The sequence below is a fragment of the Ptychodera flava genome, chromosome 22, assembly GCF_041260155.1.
Source record: "Ptychodera flava strain L36383 chromosome 22, AS_Pfla_20210202, whole genome shotgun sequence".
Taxonomy (NCBI): Eukaryota; Metazoa; Hemichordata; class Enteropneusta; family Ptychoderidae; genus Ptychodera; species Ptychodera flava.
The window spans coordinates 15,459,059-15,480,432 of record NC_091949.1 but is presented as its reverse complement, the minus strand read 5'-3'; the positions used below and the strand labels follow the sequence as shown (position 1 = coordinate 15,480,432).

Here is a 21,374-nt window from a genome sequence, read left to right as displayed (position 1 = left end):
CAAGCAAATTCTGGTCCAGACTAGTGCATTTTACACGTACAGACGTTGTGTCAAGAAACTAAATAGTACGTGGTACATTTCAACATGCCTTTGAAAGAACAACAAGAAACTTGTAGACATACAAAACAAAAATAATGCCAAAAAAAATCATCAAAGTTAGAGCTACAGGCCCTAATTAACACCTAGGGAAAAATTGAGTTTTTGAAATAAGACAGTTGAAACTTTGAGGTGAGTCTACAAGTAGCAGATCAACAAAGTATTGTATTGTATCCCTGAGGTGCACTGTCAAGTTCAAGTTTGTAATTTTAGTGATTATCAGCCTGTAAACTAGTGTGCAGCTTGTGTGCACATAGCTTTATTGAAAACAAGGCTTCATTGGTGACGCCTTGGATCCAAAGGCTAATAGGATAATTGATGAAACATGTAAATAAATGTGAATTTTGTGTCAGAGGTGGTCAAATCAGTTGTACAGTGTATGGTTTCTCCAGAAATTGGTTGCATCTAAGGAAATTGATACCATCATGAAATATCCTGACACGTGCTTGCCCAGTGGTACGTATATCTTAACAAAGTCTTGGCCAGATACGGTTTCCATGTTGTTACATGTAAATAGCACATCACATCTACAACTTATCTGAGCTGTCTATCAGTATCTTGACTCTGATACCACTGGTGAAGTTCTTCCCCTAGACCTGGGTCCATGACCACTTCCATTTGCGGTGTGGCTGCAGCTGGAATTATTCCCACATGCGGAATAAACTGACCCAGTTCTTCTGTACTTTACACAATAAATGGTTATACCCAGATAGTAAAAATCATACTAAATTCTTGAAGCTGCAGTTTCTGATACACCAGTCTGGTTTTAGTCGCATGTCATTTTGTGTTTTATCGCCCTGGCTGTTTCATGGTAGCATATACGGTAGTGCATAAAACTTTGAAATGATAATAGACTTGGGGAAGTTGTTACTTTTTTTCACCGCTCACTGAACATGATAACAAAGGTTAGCTTTAATTTGATAATTTCTGTTTCGACGGGTATGTCTAGAATGCAATGTACCCATTATTTTATGTGGTGATACAATGCGTTATTTTTGTGTGGAATGAATCTTTTGAATAAATAAATAAATCTTTTAAAATGTTATCTTTTTCAGATATTTTCTCTTCATGTAGCTTTTTTGATTGATTACTGTGATGCTTTCATTCACATTTTTTTCCCACTTTTCGCCAATTTTACCAGTATGTGTAACACTTTTTTTATGTGTTTACTTATATTACGAAATATCTTGAGAAATCGCTCATCTGATCACTGTAATGCTTGATTTGAAGGTCTCTAGAAATTTTCCAAATCAAGGTTGAACATAGTGGTCAACTTGTGACAAGATGATACAATTTGCTGGTGCCATTTATTAATAGCGTTATTGCCATATTTAGAGCGTTTTCATCAATGATTTGTGAAATAAGTGACCAGAATGAGTCACATGATTTTTAATTATGATTATCATTAAAGGTTACATAACACATTGACAGGGTACAGTAGATCACGTGTGGAGTGGAGACACGTGAATCTTTCCTGGACACTTTCACAGCCTGGTTCTTGTTAGCTATACATGTGTGATGTCTGTTCTGCCTGTACATATATATATCCAAAATAAAATTAGGGCCAGTATTTTAGCTGTAAATTTTGGATGATTTTGTGACTAGTTTTATTTTTAATGTCAACCACAGGTTCTTACTCTACTTCCCAAGTTTGTTGAGATACACAGTATTCAGCTTGTCAACTCAGCCTGCACATGTGTTATTGTTATTGTTGACAAGTGTAATAGAATTGAAACATAAACAATAACTGTGCATTTTGCATTTATACTAAGGCGCCATGTTGACAAGCTAAATAGTAGGATTTCAATATGCTTTTGGCAGTAGAACAAGGAATTGAAGTTGACTTTAATAGTGGAAAAAAACAATAAAAGTTATAGCTGCTGGCCCCGTAAAGCTGAGAAAATTGAACCCAACTCAGTAAGACTGTGGCAACAAGTCTATGGTACCCAAGCGTGAGTTCTTGCCCGCTTTGTGAACACAATTTGACCAGACCTTTCATCGCCTATTAGACTGTTACAGCAGAAAATATTGAGCTGTGAACAGTGAGTCAGGGAGCAGGACAGAGAGTAAATAACAGGCCTTGTGTCCATTTTTGGATTTAGAATCCAGAGAGCAATTAGAAGCGATTATTCTGCAGGTCCCTGATGTGAAAATGTCAACCTTGTGCCAGTGTTACAATATGTAATTCATTCCCAATGCGATGGAAATGAAAATTCAATCAAGATGTTGATTGTAAACCTTCTAAAGAAATAGAATGGTATTTACTTAGCGTTTTTATCTAATCTGTCACCTTCATTTTAATTTTGGAACATCAAGAATAAACACCTTGTCGCCAATCTTGTTGAAGATGATTGTGCTGTAGGGTATCAATCTGTCTATGTTGTGGTCGTTGCCATGGGAGATGTGACCTTGCTCCACTCTGTAAAGCACGGGAATTTAGGTATACTGGTTTGCGGCTGGACAGTTTGAAAATCAGATGAAAACGTTTGAACAACTACAATTGTAGCTTTATATCTTTATTTCAACTCAAAGTTGTAAAAAATATTTTGTTAGATATCACATTGACATTAATGATACACATTGTGTATGATGATAAAAATTGTTATCTCACTGGATGTAAGGTGATATAGTCTGTCACATGCATGGTGCCGTATAGATCATTACAAGGGCTGGTATTTGTAACTTTTGATGATTTTTCAATTTTCTTTTGCTTTTAAATATCAACTACAGTTTCTTGTTCTAACCCCCAAAGCATGTTGAAATATGAAGTATTCAGCTTGTCAACTCTGCTTGTACATGTGTCAACTGCATTGTTACCACTGACAAGTGAATTCTAGTCCGGACTAGAATTAGCATTTGAAGATGCTGTGTTGACAATCTAAATAATGAGTGCTTCAACATGCTTTTCGGAGAAGAAAATAACTTGCAATTAGCAAAGCAAGAGAGAAAAATGTCATCAAAAGTCGCAGCGTACAGGCTTTAAAAAAATTGCCTTGTTCAGTAGCTAGGCATAGATATAGCTGCCTAGCAGGACAATAAAATAGTTCAATCCGAGATGTACCAAAAATTCTGAAGAAAAGCAAGCTTGTCCCATCGATCAAATGCTCAGATTTGTTGACAAAGAATTTGAGTGGTCGCAAGGTGACAGAAATCTTTCACATTTTATTTAGGAGATGAAAGAAAGGAAAGAAAAACAGTAGCTCTTACTGTGTCTATAGCCATGTCTCAGATATAATACTAGTTGATATCTGAATATCTGAAAGGGGGAGATCCCAAGATTAGGAACAGAACATTAAGACTCGTGAGTAGGGGTGGTCAGGATGCTGAAATGCAAAATTTTTGTTGCCAAAATTTGAGAAGCGATTTTTTTGCATTTTGCATGCTATGTATGATATTATATTTCCAAATGTAAACAGTCACTCATTTTTTCCACTGACCATCACTTTATTTGTAGTTTAATCTAACCATACGCGTGGAGCATTGATATTGCACATATGTTTCTCAATATTATTTATGAGCACTGTTGCTGCACCGACCATCAAAAACGGTTAATTGCCAAACACCACAAATGTAATTTTAAATGACCTGCTGCGTGGCAGACGACATAAAGAAATGGTTGTTAATTATGGCATCTTAATAACAGGAGTTAATGGATTGTTAAATTAAACTGTGATATATTTGTTCTGTTTTCTTGTTACCATGCAACATCAATTCCCTACAGATCAGATCACTGGGTTAAAACCACATGTTGTACCCGGTATGCTTCCTGTCGTGTGCATAGAATAATTCTCATATTCTGAATGCTGGTATTTGAAAATGTGAAACAATTTCACTGTAACGTGTACGCTTGTCAAGTTTCATAGGGAGGGATTTTAGTGCAAGTTTTATAAGTAGACGTCATAATTGTAGAAGGCTATCCATTTAATATTTTTGGCTTTTCTGGCAGACTTTTTCCTAATCAGGTGGCAATTAACTTCTGTTTGAATTCCCTTGACAACCCATGTTACAAATGAATAAGTCGTGGTGCTATAATTATCATTAACCCATTCACTGGAACGGTTTAGCCCAAGCCCATTGCTATCGATGGTGATATGTGGACCTGTTCACAGGGAATATGGGGGTAACAGATTACAGCTGTGTTTTTCGTTACATATGTTGATAGGGGAAACTTTATAAAGAAATGATGATGATAAAAGTTTGATGATGGTGATGATGATAATGATGATGAAGATCGTGACGGTGGTAATGATAATAATAATTCATATTGCAATTGTAATAATAGTAATAAGCTATTCTGTGGAATGAATGGTTGTTTTATCAAAAGATATAAAAAGTATGGGTGGTGAAAACCCTGTACTTGAGGCGGAGTGATGGGCCAAGTGATAGGCGACAAGGCATGTTTACTTTATCTTTCAAAAAAGCAGGGATCATCAGTTACCCACATAGACTGATGTTGCCAGCTTGGGAATTCACTGTCACCACTCCCCCCACCCACCGCCTCCCATGGTACAGAATGAGGCTTCAGTGAGTGTACATTATGTTTTAAGTGCCTACTTTTGATTACTTTATAGACATTTAGTAACTTTTGAGAAAGAGCGGATTATTCAAAGGTACAATAGGATATAACTGACTCTGCAGATTTCACTGTGAAACCGCTTACCTCCACAGGGTACGATTTAAAAAGTTGTAAAAGGTTTTGTTAATTTTTGATATGCCACAGGACACACAGAGGGAAGATGATCACTCATTTGTAAATGACTGGGTTTCAAATTTTCTGGACTTTCAAAAATGTTCTGATTGTATTGACAAGGTATAACTTTCTGATTCTAAGTCTTGAAAGGACTTTGTGATCGTTTTGGAGTCAAATGTCGGTTCTGGCGATTACGTTGAAGACATTTTTCAGATGAATAGTGTAAAAGTGAACAGAATTCAAATTTTTTTTCGTTTTTCGTAAGACCTTTATCATTGAGCATTTGATGAGATCAAAGGATCCAAATATGGTCGTCAGATTGAATGGAGCATTATTCCGAGCAACTATGTAACGACTGCTTTACCCCCAAGGGTTCTTGGATTCTGCCAAGACTTTAAGAAATTTTCGAAAGAGATGTGAGAATTCTTCACTCAGCAGTTTTGTCAGGATTAAACTGTTCCAATATGATACATGCAAGTATTGTCCATCCTCTTATTCTCTGCGGGCAATACGTATATCTAAATTTCACAAAAATCTTTAGAAGTATGTATGAAGTCATAGCATGGGAAACGCTCCAATGTTTTTTTTCTGGAATTCAGGTACGGATTTTAAAAAAGTGATGTCATTCATTTTAAAAGTCTGGTCTGCAGTGGTTTTTAAGGCTGAATTTTAAAAAGATTCTAGAAACATTATCTATTAAATTTCATTTTCAGGAAACTTGTTGCCAAAAATTTTTTTAGTTCCAAGTCTGTTCACAGACAAGGAGCTAGTAGATTTAATATGTAGAGTGGCTTTCACCGCCGTCCATTTACATCCCAGTGGTGCATGTCATAGAGGTGAATCAAAGCATATTGTTCACCTGTAAGTTGTTCAAGGTATGGGTTGAATTGTTTGAGAATGATTTTGAGTGCATGGGAGGGGCGTGAGGATGATTTTGAGTGTTTGGAGAGCATTTTAACTGTTCCAAAAATCCACTTGTCTGGTTTGTGACCATCATTCAAACCGTTCACTCCAAATTCACTGTGAACAGGCCCACATTGACCACTGATAACAATTGGTTGGGCAAAACCATTGTGGTTATGAGGGGGTTACGTTTGGAAATTTTGGACTGTCAGGTATAGGGGTTGTGGTTTGTATATTTTTGTTGCCATTGAATGTAAGGTATGGTATGTCCGTGTTGTCACCCCTTTGCCCTTGGTATTGGTCCTTCTTTGCCATACAAAACAATAGGACTGTACCAAAATTCAGAAGTGAAAAGGTTGAACCCTTTATGTTGAGGAGCTTGCTTTGAGATGGTTAGTGCGTGAGCAAAACATACTGCCTACGTGACTTCATGAAATACAAATTCATCAACAATTTTTTCCAACTGTCAGTGTCATTGAATCTATAGTAATATGGCTTTGCCATGACAGATTGGAGGCAAAAGAATGTTGGTTATTGTTAGTCTTCTACGGAAATAATACAAATTGCAAGGCTAGCCCATAATAAGTCTGTCAATGATACAACTTTGGTTTTATTTTCATTGTCTGTTGAGAGCCATCACTGTAAGTGTTTCCATGGCAGAATGTGGAAATCACACTGTCTAATGATGAATGTTGTTTCTAGGAAACAGCTCCATCTACTAACAGTGTAGTTTCCATGGCAGCCAGTGTAAACAGTGGCATATGTGTAAATCGGTGTTGCCTAAAGTGTGTGGCTGACAGGTTGCCATGGAAACATGCTCCGCCAAGAGTTGACACTGACAATCAAATGAGGAGATTTTTGAGAAAGTGTATTCTGAATGTCTAAATGCTGTGAATTTTTACATTAAATGTCTTCTGAAGTTAGTGAGTTTCTGAATGTAACACTTTTGTCATTAGAACACATTCACCACTGACTCCACGAACAGTAGGTAATATTAATTGGCAGTGCGGCAGAAAAACTAATTTAGGTTTTCAGAGGGCTGTTTTGGAGCGTATGTTCCCCTTGTGTATTGTGATATAGTTTTTTACCTACGTAGGATTTAATATAGTGTAAATATATAGTAATTTAGCATGAACAAATTGATACTGTTTATCAAGGTAGGACATACCTATTTTGAACCATTTAGTTCGTTTGTTCTCTCTTTGCTCAAACAATTAGAAGCGCCCTTCAGTGCTGGCAGTGTTTGTGATTTTCACATATCAAAATCTGTAGCTGTCAGTCTCTTTCTCCTTGATAGAAAAGAATTCGCAGTAAATAACATAAATGACAGGAGAGCTGTCAGTGCATTAAAGTGCGCAGCATTATTGACATCTTGAGAGTGAAGTATATTTTTGATGTAGTGCTGTTTCCTTGACAACTGATCCTAGGTAGGATCCGATGTTCTACGATTGAATGAATTATGACAAATATCTCGTCATGTACACCAAACATCCCCACTCTTCCAGCTAAGGCTTTGTGTGCTTGTTTTTCATCTGCGTAACAAAATTTCTCGGGACTTACAAAATGTTGGATTGAATTCGAGGAAGTGACTTTTGGGTGTGTGAATTAATTTATTTGTTGCTGTAACGTGTTTGTGACTTGTACAAAAAAATAATTTTGGGTTTTCGTGTTGTATAAATTTCACAAAACGCCCAACATGACCCACAGGCAATTCACTGATCTCTTTAACGCTTTGAGTGCTTCAGCTGTAACTTTTCCAACAAAATTTTAGTGCAAAATTTTACCCAACGTTTATGAATTTTTCCGTTATTCTTTTGATACTTTTGTACAAAATGGACAGCACTTTTCTGATTTTCACGTCTCAACCAATCAGATTGCAGTATTTTCACCAGCAATATACTGGTATGATAAAATTTCAGATAACACTCAAGTGCAATAAATTAATGTGATTCAGGATAAGTTTACTGTTATCGTCATTTTGTATTTGGTCCTTTGACCAAGTAAATTATTTATTTACCTTAAATGATACTGATTATTTGACCTGTTTTGATGTCTTATTACCAATGAATTTCAAATATAGTAATTATGTCAGATTCTTACCAAATAATGTAAAATGATACAAGCAGCTTCCACAAAACTTATTAGACTACAAGAATGCTAAAAGATTATTTTTAAATACAATACTTTATTAGAGATTATCAAATAAATTTGATAGATGTCATGCTTTGATTTTCATAATGCTGACATATTTTGCATATTTTAGTGCTTTAATGCTCATAGTATCCAAATGAATATGCCTCCCAGGTTTTGATTGTATCAATCCTATACATTTCAACACTGGCATTTGTGCTTTCCAAATAATCAGATTTTTACCCAAAATAATTGTGCAAAAATTGTGTTTTGCCTTAATACCAGATGTTTCTGCATTGAATGTTAAATTGTGTTGGATTGTAACCAAATGCCTTTCATTTTGACTGGCTTCATAGAGCATATTTAACCCTTTGAGTGTAGCAGCTGTAATTTTTCCCACCAAAACTTTAGTATAACATTTTACTTTTATGAATTTTTCTGACATTTGTTTGACAATTTTAGACCCGATGAACATCACATCTTATTGGCTACTGTTTGTTATCAAAATTTTGGCAAAAATCTAAAAAAGGTGTGACAGCTTGTATATTTTATAGAAGCAACAAAAATGGACTTAGGCGCTCAAAAAGTTAATACAGAAGTCTGAGTGATGATTGTGATATCTTCTTAAAATGAATTTGTCACATCTAGCCATCATGTATGCAAGAGATTTCACGAGCGAAATTGTCAGTTATGGTTATTTTTGGTTCAATACAAGTATCTATGTTTAATCACAGAACTGTAACAATTTAATCAATGTCACATTACAACAGCACAGGGCACTCTAAATGTCATAAAATTCACTCATAATTAATGTCGTGTCATTTTTTGCATCGGTGAAATATTTAAGTACGTGCAGCGCCAACAGAGACAAGGATCAGGGAAGTTCTTTCTCACCGGGGATCAACTTTTCCATTTGGCTAAACTGCATAACTTGTCAATATCACTTATGCTCAAAAATGAGAAAACTTTCAAGATGGCAACTTGAAATTTGCATGTAGAGTCAAGTTTGACATTGATGAAATATAGGCATTATGAATTTTCTTGTGGATTATTCTAAGCAGTCGTTATGGTAATGTATTATGTTTTTGTCTTCCTGGGATCATTTGGTCCACACCTGGGAAAAAAAAATGAAAAACAGACATTTTACGAGGAAAATAATGTACTGGTTTTTGAAAGACTTAGGTTTTGTGTGTTGTAATATGCATGTATAAATGTGTTCTTTGTGTGTGTGTGTGCCCCATATTAGAGTAATATTTATTGATGTCAGAAACTTGCATTGAGAGTAAAATGCTAAAACTCCATGTTAACAAAATAAACAAAGGCTTCTATCAGAGACGGAATCAATATATTTGCACTGCAAACACGCAGCACAGTGAAATGTATTTTTAATGTTAAAATGTTCAGATTATGACATATTTGAGAAATTAATGTCAAAGGTATCCATAGCAACCTACGATAGCAGTCCTAATATTGACCGCGCTGTAATTTACGCGAGAAATTTATCTGTGATTTATATCTAAAATTGCGATTTGTGACTTGTCAGTTTATGAAAAACGATGTCGGACTTACGCCGTGTAAATTGTTTCTGGGGCAAGAGTATGAACAGTCTTTGACATTTGAGAAGATCCATCCTTTAAAGATCGCAAAAATGTCAATAAAGTTGAAACCTGATGAAAATTTCAGTAGCTGTGGACTAAAAGGGAAATATAATCTGGATCACTGTGTCTCTGTCGCAGTTTGAACCGCGTAGCAATTGTGTCAACCAAATTGGAGCTGTACTCTTTCTCATGTAAGGTTACAGCAGCGTTTTGAAAAAAGTTGTCTTTGCACACCCTGTCTCCATGGTAACTGCCCCCCCCCCCTCACCAGCCCAGCTTTGCAGACTGTAAACTGTTGAATGGCGGTGTTAACATTTCTAAGATAGTTGCTCTGATAAAAAAAATACCAGAAAAGCTAACCACTGTCCATTTCGATAGAACACGCACGCACTTTTTAATAGGTGAATGACACAGATTTATCGGTGACCCAGATAACTAGCGAAAGTTAAGTCTCCACCTATTAACGACACGACTATGCAGATTGCTATCCGGTGTTAACATTTTATGATCAGTGGGATATTTTACCTTGCATCGGCACATTCAATACTTTATGACAAGATGATCTGGGGATTACAATTCCTCCAGGTTTTGAGACATCAGAAATGTTAAAATAGACTTAACGATGAAATGTGAGCTTTTAGCGACCATTTCTTGGTAGAAACAATTCTGTCTTGTGTAGCTTTTATGTTACTATGAGAAAACTGAACATCAAAAGCAAAAATGTTGAAATGCTGTGAAATGTGGCAAAAAGTGCTTGGAGGACAAAATATTAAATGGAGAATCAAACAGTTTTAATGAATGTCTTTTGTGAAATATCGTGTTAAAGTTGTCATATGCAGATCATTTTGACAGGATAATTGTAACAAGGGTGATTTTGTTTCACTCATGATGAGGGGGATGTGTTCACTTCATTCAAGGGAAAGTCATGATCTTGTTCATATCCCATGGAGCTGTAGTATTTTTTTTTCACTGCTCTTATTAAATCACAGTTGACTTTCCCGGTTTCATGGTCATTCCCAGGGTCTGTGTTTGGTGCCTTGAAATGTTGATTTCACTGTGTTGATATATACATGACCTGATTAGACTCCGAAAAATCCAAGATCGTAAAACATTTTCAGTTAATCACCTCAGCCCCTTCATAATCAGATAATGGTTCAGCCCCATTGTCCTCTACAATATGGATGCACCCATGTCCAGGGTAAGTAGGTTGTGAAGGACGTGGGCACCAAATTTACCACCGGAAGAAATCCTTTGTGTGTATATATATGTGCCCTGATCCGCGTAGATGTTTATACGCTGGTATGTATTTGGAGTCAAACAGTGGATCTGCATGATAAACATAACTGACATTAGTTTACATTGGTCTGGATCAAGTGATGTTTGCAAAGTTCAGAGCAACATTTTAATAGCTTTAGAAGAAAATATATGCCTTCTCAGTGTGTGCTGTACTGTGCCAATCTAGTGTATCGCTGACTCATGAATTTCATTTTGACTTAAAAAAAATTTTACATGATGTACGCTGATGAACAATATGGTAGTGCGCTGACTCATTGAAATTTCAAATTATTTTGTTCAAGTCCTCCCTTCAGAAGATATGCTACCACTGATTTCTTTATGTAAATATACAATCAAATAACTTGCTTTACTATAATTGGCATAGCTCTCACAGTATTCGCTGTAGGCACTTAAATGTGATGAATCGTACCAAATTCCACAGTCATTTTAGGGAATTTTCCCGTCACATATCAACGTGATTTAATAATGGGAGACAGCAGACATATCATATATTACTACAGACATCATTTGCATATGTTCTCCAACCTATACGCAAGCAATGAATTAACTTTCCTCAAAAATTTGTTCTCTATGTTCAAACTAAGGATTTAATGGTAATTTAACCCAGTGTGTTTATAATAAACACCTATTACTTGGTCATGAGGGCTATAGGGCCTGTTTATTAATCTGAAGGACCATGCGTTACCAGAAGCATATTCCCAGAGGCTCGTAGGCTGAAGGGTATAGCGATGTGTTTCTGGTAAGGCCACTAGGGGTAATAAACAGGCATTATAGCCCGAATAGCGGCCAGGTTGTAGGTGTTTTATAATACACCACATGCTCATGCTCAATGTTATTATTTTAAATGTGCTTTGATGTGTGGGTACTGAAACAAAACATGATGATAAGTTTACTTGGTGATTCTCCACCAGGGGAACAATAGTGCCAATTTCTTTGCACGAAGAAGCAAATACGTCCGTAGTATACCGTATAACGTCCTTGGCTATATTTGAATCTTTGTTGTCAATGAACTCTTCAAGTTCCTACACTTTGAAATAGAAAATCTGGCTGTTTTAGTCAGAGGCTAGTTACTCATCCCAGGCACTCATACTGTAATTATACCTGCCATATTGTTTGAAAGCTGCAGACGACACAAAATGTATGGTCACATGACTGGACATTTTTTCAAAAACTTTGGAAAAATACCCTCCAACATCACTTTTTTCAAACCAGTAGGTACGAGTCATATCTATTTTCTCATCACGTGACATGTTTTGGCAAATTGCAACACGGAATAAGCATGTATATGTGGCGTGTTATAAAATAAATTATGTAAGAGTAGCTTAAGTATCATGGTAGTTCATTGAATAATTATAGATTTTCCTTTACATCTTGAAAAAGTGGGGATAGCCGTGCATTGTGAATGCATAACATCAATGGATTATAATGTCACGGTATCTCATCATTAGAGAAACGTGACCTTGCACAATTGATGGTAGATCAATATTAGTAACATTAATTGCATATTTACAATAATAGAAAAAAAATTGCATGAATGGATGATGTAATTTTGCTCTCAAGCATCCAAAAGATTTCTGATTTGGGTACATCCTCCCTTTCATTATGTTTTGAGCTGTGCTGCATAATATCTCAGGATTTTTTCCCCTTCTTCTGCATGAATTCAACTCATTCAATTCTTTAAAAAATGCCAATTTGAGATGCCAGACAAGTGGCATATCCATGTTGAACAGAAAATTATAAAAATATAAAAACTCAATTAGGTCTGTAAAGTGCAAAATGAATGTAATTTTGACAAGACTTTAATTCTTTCATTCAGCAGTGTTGATTTATCAAACAGTCCTATACACTGTATTGTTATTAATGTCAGCGGCTATTCAGATGATAACTGTTTAATAACTGGACGGTCTTTTTATTGCCTGCCAACCCATCTATTGAAAGTTTGACCTATTAATGCACATGCGGTCAGTATCATGTGACAAGGACCCTTACTAATGATGCAGCTTTGTGGCAGATATAAACACTTACAAACAAGTGACTGCCACAAACACTACAAGGACAGTGTTTAAGTTGAGTGTAGCATTATTTGCTACCTTGACATCCACTTTTCCAAATCAGTTAAAGAAGTAAATCGTGACAGGCGAGTATCTAGTTGAGTTGCTGTGGAGTATATTAAAACCACCCTGATTTGATTCAAGCATATTTGCCGTATGTCTTCCAATCAGGGCATTGTTAGAGTGGTTTAAGTGGTCTTCAAATTTGCAACTCACAAAAGAGTGTGCGTGACATTTTCACAAAATATATTGTTATGAGTGCTGTCTTGTCAATAAACATGAACCCGTACAAATTTGTCTTTGGGCTATTTTTGTTTGAAGGTTCTTGATAGTAAAGAGTTGCGAAGCAGTGTCCAAGGTGAGGGGGTTGACTTTACTGTGCTTTTCAGGGTCTCTAGGCCAGTTTATTGTGTTATTTCAACTCTACCTTGGTTGTTTAGTCAATGCCATGAGAATTTCTGTATGAAAACACACCTGCAATAATAAGTAATGACAGTGCAATTGAGAATCACAGAATTACTGTTCGTAATTCTGCAGTTGAAATCCTGGGTGTTAACTACCATAGAAAAGCCTAGTGTATTGATGGTACAGTGCAACCATTTCATAGGAATTTTATGATTTGGTCCACTATTATTCATAACTTTGGTCTAGAATTGAATCTATTATTATGAAGCTGTTGTAGTGATTCCAATACGATAGCTTTTCTTGAAATAAATTCATCTGTAACTCAGATCTGTATGGTGTAATGATGGGCGATAAGCATTGCATAGTTTCAAATTGATCAGACTTTTGGTTTAAATGAGAAATTCTGATTTTGTTGTCTTGGTGGAAGTCCTACACATTCATGCCATATTTTACGTATGATAAATATCCTATATGTATCATATGTGTGATATATATCATACAATATTCGTATCGTCTGTATATAAATAATTATAATGCACACACACATGTACCCCGGTACACCTGCATCTAATCCCCATGCACCATGCTGCAGAGGGCCATGCATTCTCCTGTAAAGTTAAGAAGCAATTTATATAGTGTGGTCTGAATCACTACGCCCGCCCAAGCTTTTCATCCAGATTTGATATTCAAAATGGCTGGCTACTGAACAGTTTTTGAGTCAGTGGGCAGTTGACCATCCTAAATAGTTGATTATAGCCTGTGTAGCAATTGTAATGTGAGTTCAGCCTTTGCACAGTATCAAGAAATATAGCTTTGATTTCCTGCAAATCTGACCCTTTGGCGCCTTTCCATCCTATCAAAGATATATACAAAATATTTTACATAAAATAGCAAGGTTGAATGGAATTGCAGTACTTTTCATGTAGAGATTTCATTGGAGGGGATATTTTCTCAACAGGAGTCCCTTGTGTCCAACACCTAATTTCCTCACAGCTAGGAAAACTGCCTCAATTCAAGCATCTAGCAATTACAGTGCAGAGCGCATGTACCGTACTATTGTGTTTAAGATCTTAAAGCCCCAGATGCTAGAATTTTATGCATTATTCTCATGATTATATTTTCAAACCAAAGTTGATTCATGTAAATGTGCTAACTGAAGTACAAGTTATGGAAGTATCACTGCTTGCTTATTTGGACCATGTCTAGGCGTTTGAACAGGTTGAATAAGAAACGGTCGCTGCACTCATAAAATAGTGCCCCCATGGAAATTTTAAAGTACAAAAAATGCAGTATTTCCTGCACATACACATGGTGATTATAAATTTGATAAAAGAAACAAGCATGATGTCATTTACTTGCATGCATAACACACTATGGCTAAAATTTTGTTGTTGTAATATTTATTTTCTCTGTCAAATGATTAGTTCTTGAAAATAACGGTAAATCTTAAATGATGTTCAACAGTTGAATTTACATGCCACTTTCAATACTTATGACAGTTTTATACATTTTTTTAGTCTTTCAAAGAAAAGTCTTGGAAAACTTGGGGTATTTTAGATCGGTTTATTACACATTCGCAACCAAGTTGGGGCTTTAAGGGGTGTGTTCATATGTGTCACTGTTTCCAAGATCGCAGATTTTGTTTAAAAATGTGCAGCCAGACGAGAGTTGAATTCAGTAAGTGCCACCATATGTTCATGTTTGTTCATATACTTGTGTTTTACACAGCCGGCCGTGTATGCCGAATGCAAACACTCTCTTGCTGTCGTGAGACAGTTTCTATGCTTCTGTTGTTTGACTAGGATGAAAGCAAACATACTCACGGCTTTCCGTGGCAGCAAATCATAAAATACGTGGTCAAATGACATTGATCTGACATTGCATTCTTGAAAAGGTCATGCTCTGGCTCCATAGTGTACATTCACCTTTCCTCAACCTTTTTGGAGTTTTTCCTGGTGTTTTTTTAGCTACTATAGACTATAGTCTATAGAAGCTATTGGGATGGGTATCTGTCCGGCGTCCGGCGTCAGTCTGTATGTATGTATGTATGTACCGGTATGTCCGTTTGTGAGGCGTCCGTCCACTCAAATATCTTGAGAACCGCAGTACTTACTGATTTGATATTTGCTGTGTAGATGAAAAATATGATTTTGAGAAACTGTTTTTTTTAATTTTTTGATATTGTTGAAAATAGGCAAATTAATGCCAAAAAAGGTGTTTTGGTAAAAAAATCTTCTTCTTCATAACCGCTGGTCAGACAGCTTTGTTATTTGGTATACAGGTCGCTAGGGGTAACCCAACTCAGATTTGTTCAAATTGTGATGAAATATGCAAATGTGTATTTTTAAGGAATTTTTTGTCATTTTTGGTCAAAATTTGACTTACATTGTATGTAATTCTTGTACTGTATAAACCCTATCAATTCACCCAGGAAAAATAATTAATATGATTTTAAATAATTGAATTAATTAGGAAATCATCAAAGCCAAAATAATTTTAGTGTAGAATTATCAGAAAGTTCAACTTTTTTTGACAGTTCATAGTGAAATGCTTACCATCTTGGAGGATTAAAACATGTAAAGGCAACTTTCCTGAATCCCAACTTTGACATATTCTGAACCGTCATTTATTGTGCCCTGTATGTTATCTAAAAGAAATTGCTCAAAATAGTCAATAGTCAATAGAGATAGAGATAGAGAAAGTTCTAATTTCCATTTATGGTTGACTTGGTAAGGATAAAATAAAATTACTTTTTGAGGAAAAAAAATAGAGTGGTCAATTAAAAGAGTGGTCAAAGTGATAGGGTTTTTATGGTAAAGCTGGGCTGTAAGATTCCTCATGTGCTATTTATAGCAATTATGCAATCTGTGTATACAGTGCAATGAAAGTTACATGATTCCTTATAATGCTTTTGATGACCTTGAACTTCTTAAGTTTCAAACATTTGTCTCTTCAGTGTGCTTTCTCTGAGTATGTACAGTCTCAGCTTATTCAACAGAACTCACTTACAATGTTAATCAACGATATATCCACCTTCTTCATCAATACATGTGTCACAAAATGTTATTCTCTACATAACACAGCAGAGCTCTGTCAACTGTTGAGTTGCTTGTTCTTTCAAAACCGCTGGTCAGACAGCTTTAATATTTGGTTTACAAGTCCCTAGGATGACCTAAGTGAGATAATTTCATACAGTCAGGAAATACTTAATTTTGTATCCATGTCTATAGTAGCTTCAGGGACTTTGGCCCTATGTTTTTAATACAAAATATCAAGCAACACAAGAAATAGTTTAGGATCTCCCTTACTTTTAGCAGTTTTAGGAGAAATCCTAGGCTATACGATAAACGGTGACTGCATCATAATTCTCAAAATAAGTAGTTTCATACACAAAACTTTGAATATTTAGATTTCCATGAAATTTCTGACTGATTTTGTGTAGTATATCTGCTGTTATTACCACCTGGCTTTTTTCAACTCTATTTAAAAACTACCCAGATTTGTATAGGGCGCTAAAAACGATGAACATCAGAGACTTGTCTGTTTGTTATAATGTGCTTACTTCCCCACTCTGAAGTTATAGCCTTTCTCCCCTACATGTGGACAAACTTATTCCAGTAGTCATAGAAACCAAAGGCATCTACCTAAAAATGTTTTGTTTGGAGGGTTGATATCTCATGTGAATGCCCAGTGGATGGGCTAATGTTTTATTCCATATTCGTTACTCACTTGTGTATATACTTTTGAGTTTCTGATATTTGTTTTGTTTTGATTTTGGCTTGTGTATTTGTATTTCTCAAAGAACAGAGTTAATCTATTGTGGAAAACAAAACTACATGTATTAAGACGCAAAATTTACATATTCACAAATTGTTTCTACATGTAGATTCTTGACTTTGCAACAAGAGAAGAAAACAACCAGTTTTATTTCTACGACGACGTCGATGACTTCGCCGACGATCCACACGTCTATCACCTTGAATTTGAGGAAGAGCTCTCTGTAGTGGAAGAGGTCTATTCAAGATACACAGTGTCAGTGCCTGGAGCGCAATATCTCCGTTTACCAATGCCATTTGAGGGTTTCTTGGAAGAAAGAGACATTGACACGTTTGTCAATACTCTGAAGGTACAATTTTTGTGTATTCTTCAATAGAATGTATGAACTGCGTGCTGGGAATTGAACAGAGGGATTCTGGGTGTAAAATTCAAACATGAAAAATTTATGACAAAGATTAATTATTTCATTGTTGAACATCTGTCTTTTAGAAACTTTTTGTTTGCTAAAATGTCAGAAGACACGTAAACTGTTACCAGGTAACCATGAATTGCCTTGTATATTTTGTTTTCAAATGCATGATCCATTTGACCATTGCAAAGATTTGCCTCATGCTCAGTATACGGTGTCAAAGCTGTCAGATTCAAATCCTCAATTGTGCTCCATATTGGTCTTTGAAATATGATGCAAAATTGTTCTAACCTAGTGTGAAAATAGGCAAAACATGGCTCATTTGATGGCAAAACACAGTTGATTTGATGGCAAAATATGGGTGATTTGACACCCTGTAAGTCAGGAATGTATAGTTACAAGGGTATTACTAAATACAACAAAGTATTCACTCAGACTTGTGCTGTTCATCACCTCCACTGTGCAATAAGAAGCTCTTTATGCTAATTATCCTCATGTAATCATACGTTGTAGTGTTTTGGTCATTACCTCACAAGACCTTATGATATAAAATACTGTACAGGGTTGATATAATGGTAGGCATGGTGATTTTATAAAATGATTCAATGGAGAATAAGTTATCTTTGTGTCATGGGGTAAATGTACCATGTGATGGCCTGGATGAAATACCCAGCTGCTACAGCTGCAGTGTTGACTCAGTGCAGACAGTCTTCAACTTTCAGTCAGGTACCACACTCTCCAAGGGCATCTTTGTGTTATGGTGGAAAGGAATTCTAGACAAACCAAATCATCTTTATTTGGAAGTACACTGTATGCAATCTGTAGGAAGGATTCCAACCAAACCAAGAATGGAAAGATTGAATTCTCAGAACAAATCTTAAATGATTTACAAGTTGTTTTACCTGATAACAGTATATCTTAGGGCCCTGGGGAAGATAAGCATCTTTACTGAAGCTTACCAGGCTACCCTCCTTAAACAAGGTTTAAAAAAATAAAATAATAAAATAAGATAAAATATCATGGATACAGTTCATACAGAGCAGCAAAGGAGAAGATTCTTGCTTTGTTTGCTATTGTATACCGTACATGAAGGGATAGAGTCACAAAGGGTCTACATGATTTTGATATTTGATACATATTTTATAAGTGTCTGTGATAGAGGATTATTTAAAAATTTTATTTAGACTTATTTTCTGGAATATTTAGATATTGCATTTGTTTGGGATCCAAATCCAAGTTGTAAACTGTTATTAATGAAAAGTATAGAGGATGAACAATACTGTTTGGAAAATATTCATTGCATTGTCATAGGATGAAGGAGAATTATATAGACGTAGACATTAATCGTAGAAAATATAGTAACATGTGGGAAAATATTGAGCTCTTGGTATTTCTTGTTGTTGAAGATTTTGCCCGACTTTAATAGAGTAGATGATGATTTTCTTGGGGAGAATGATGTGAAGAATGGGCTACGTGCTGAAGAGTGGGTAAAGTGACTTTGGTTGAGAGAGGTCAATAAACTGAGTTATATTTAAGGGTATCTGGTTCAATGAGATCGAGATCACGTACAGCAGTCTTTAGTTTGTCAAGGTTGCATGTACAAATTACATTTTATAGGGAGAGAGGTGTTTCATTGCTTGAGGAGTTGAGCAATTTATTTGGGAAGATAACACCTGCATGACACGGTGTGTGACAGCTAACAGAGTCAACATTTTATCGCCACAATTTTCCATAGAAGTACTGTTGATCATGGCCATATTCATGTTGAGACTCATCCGCTGTTCAGCTTTGCTGCATCAAGCTCCATTGTATGTCTGAGAGTTGCTCTGAATTTTCACAGTTTTTGAAAAATAATTGCCAAAGCGGATGTTGCAATCCTCAACTTGTTCACGAGCTAAAATTCATACCCAGGCAGATTTTTGTTTCATCAAGACAATTATAATAACATAGACAGAACTGTTTGTTATATGTTGACTTACCGTGAGAATCAGTGAAGTCTTTCCTCAAACTGAGAATAGCTGTTTGTTTTAGCATATGTATTGTACGTATTGTGATATCGATCAATTGTATTATCTTTAAAGCATTCCTGAGATATTTCGCGTGTGCATTATCAATTTCTCACAGAAGAAAAATCATTCTTGAATATACAGCCTGACTTATTTCATTTTTTAAAACAAATCTCCAATATCCATGTCCGTATGCGTGTAAGCTTTGTGTGAGCTTTGATTGAATGACAAAATAAAACCAACAGTTGTTCACTTCCCATTTGTGGGAGAATTCGGCAACTTTTCTCTCATTCCTGAAGGAGTTCTCTTATTTGTTCTTATTACCCGGAATCAAGAAAAAACAATAATCCTCAATGCCGGACAATGCAAGCCCAGATGGCATGTCACGACAGCAGATTGTATGTGGGCAGGACTACATTTCCTTTCACTTGTCCAATTAAATCAGATGGGCAATGGGCAGTTTTCAAGATATCACCAACAAGGACATAATGCATCAGAAAAATTGTATTTATTTTACTGGTACCTGGGAATAATCCTTTTAGACGGATAAAAAAAACCATAGAAATCAGTCACTTGAACCAAATTGAAGCGGCTATCCAATTGATGGGAGAACTTATATCGGTATGCTGCTTCTTGAATGTTTCAAGTGATCATGAAGAGTTGGGTTAACGTGTCGAGGTTAAGGTGATCATGGTGTGAACCTGCTTGTTACCTTCTCGTGTCTATTTATAGACAGAGAAGGTATTAGAGTTGAAAACCAATATGCTGCTGTCAAGAACTTCCGTCTGTCAAGACTTCCGTCTGTCAGATCCGTTGACGTCATGCCATTGTGATGGGTCATATCATAAACTGGTGGGGGTGTTCATGGCTCAGGTTGAGGTGTGGGAGAACGATTTTGAGCTATGACAAAAATCAAAAGGGACTTAGCGGCATAGCCACAGTGTTAAGCCTTTCTCCAAGGTTTCTTAGTTGACTACAATCTATTACAGACTACTGAGCTGACGTTAGGGGTACTCACTTTGTGTTTGCTCACTCTGTGAGCGCTAGTTTTGGTACTGAGTTGCGTGGATATCCCTCATGGCCTCACGTGATCTGGGCCTGTTGCATAATCTGCAGAGATGATCATATGCCTCCGAGTCTGAAAACTGTCATTGTGTAAGCCTGTCGGCATTTCCTTGCATTTTTTCTCATTTAATTTTGCAAATTATCGGCGAGTACCTCCATATTTCAAGATAACCCTTTCGTCCCAATCGTTTCCGTGAGTTTCAGAGTCATATGAACGAAAATGAGTGAAAGTTTTAGACAGGTACACTATGAGAACCTGTGGTTGAAACATAAAACCCTCATTAAATATGTTAATAGATCCTGACGTCATCCCGCCAGCGCCCTCTCGCAACAACCGTTAGCAAGATCATTTTGCTTTGCCCTGGAAAAACATGCAATAGCGTGGGGTCAACTGACTACGCATGCGCAGTCGAAACATCAATGTCCAGAGCTATTTTCGAGGCTTCTTTTGCCGAAAACCGCTTGAAAATCGACCGATTCTACCGTAAGCAATCGACTTTTTCCCAATCAGTGTAATTTTTAACGTCCAGTTTGGAATTTTGGGCCGAAAATTTAGGGTATTTTCAAGATTATGCTGTATTTAGGGCTGATTTTATTCGTGACCTCCAATGTTTTTTCCGGGTCAAGCATTGCATGATCTATCGTTTTGGCAAAGTTTGAGAGCCGAGTTCGCCCATTATACCATCGAGTTCGGTTTTTATTCATGACCAGTTTTCTGATTATTTAAATTTCCAGTTTATGGTGTTTGTCGAATGCACTGGTGAAATAAAGTGTTTTTACGATAATTTTGTAATTACTCACGATCGTTCATGCCACAGGCTCTTGACCCAAAGTACAATATAACAGGCGAACCGCCAGCCGTCACCGATACAACAAAAATCAAACTTGATTTTTATTGTATCAGCGACGGCCAGCGGACCGCCTGCACCGAGTCAAGAGCCGTGTTTC

General features: G+C 36.3%; 1 protein-coding gene across 1 annotated transcript in view; it reads left to right on the top strand.

The window, feature by feature from the left end:
• LOC139122783 (paladin-like) overlaps positions 1-21,374 on the top strand; it is a 75,729-nt gene that overhangs the window by 34,248 nt on the left and 20,107 nt on the right. Inside the window, exon 5 of the mRNA XM_070688489.1 lies at positions 17,056-17,295. Within this exon, the coding sequence (XP_070544590.1) occupies positions 17,056-17,295 (240 nt within the window). The remainder of the gene's footprint in view (positions 1-17,055; positions 17,296-21,374) is intronic.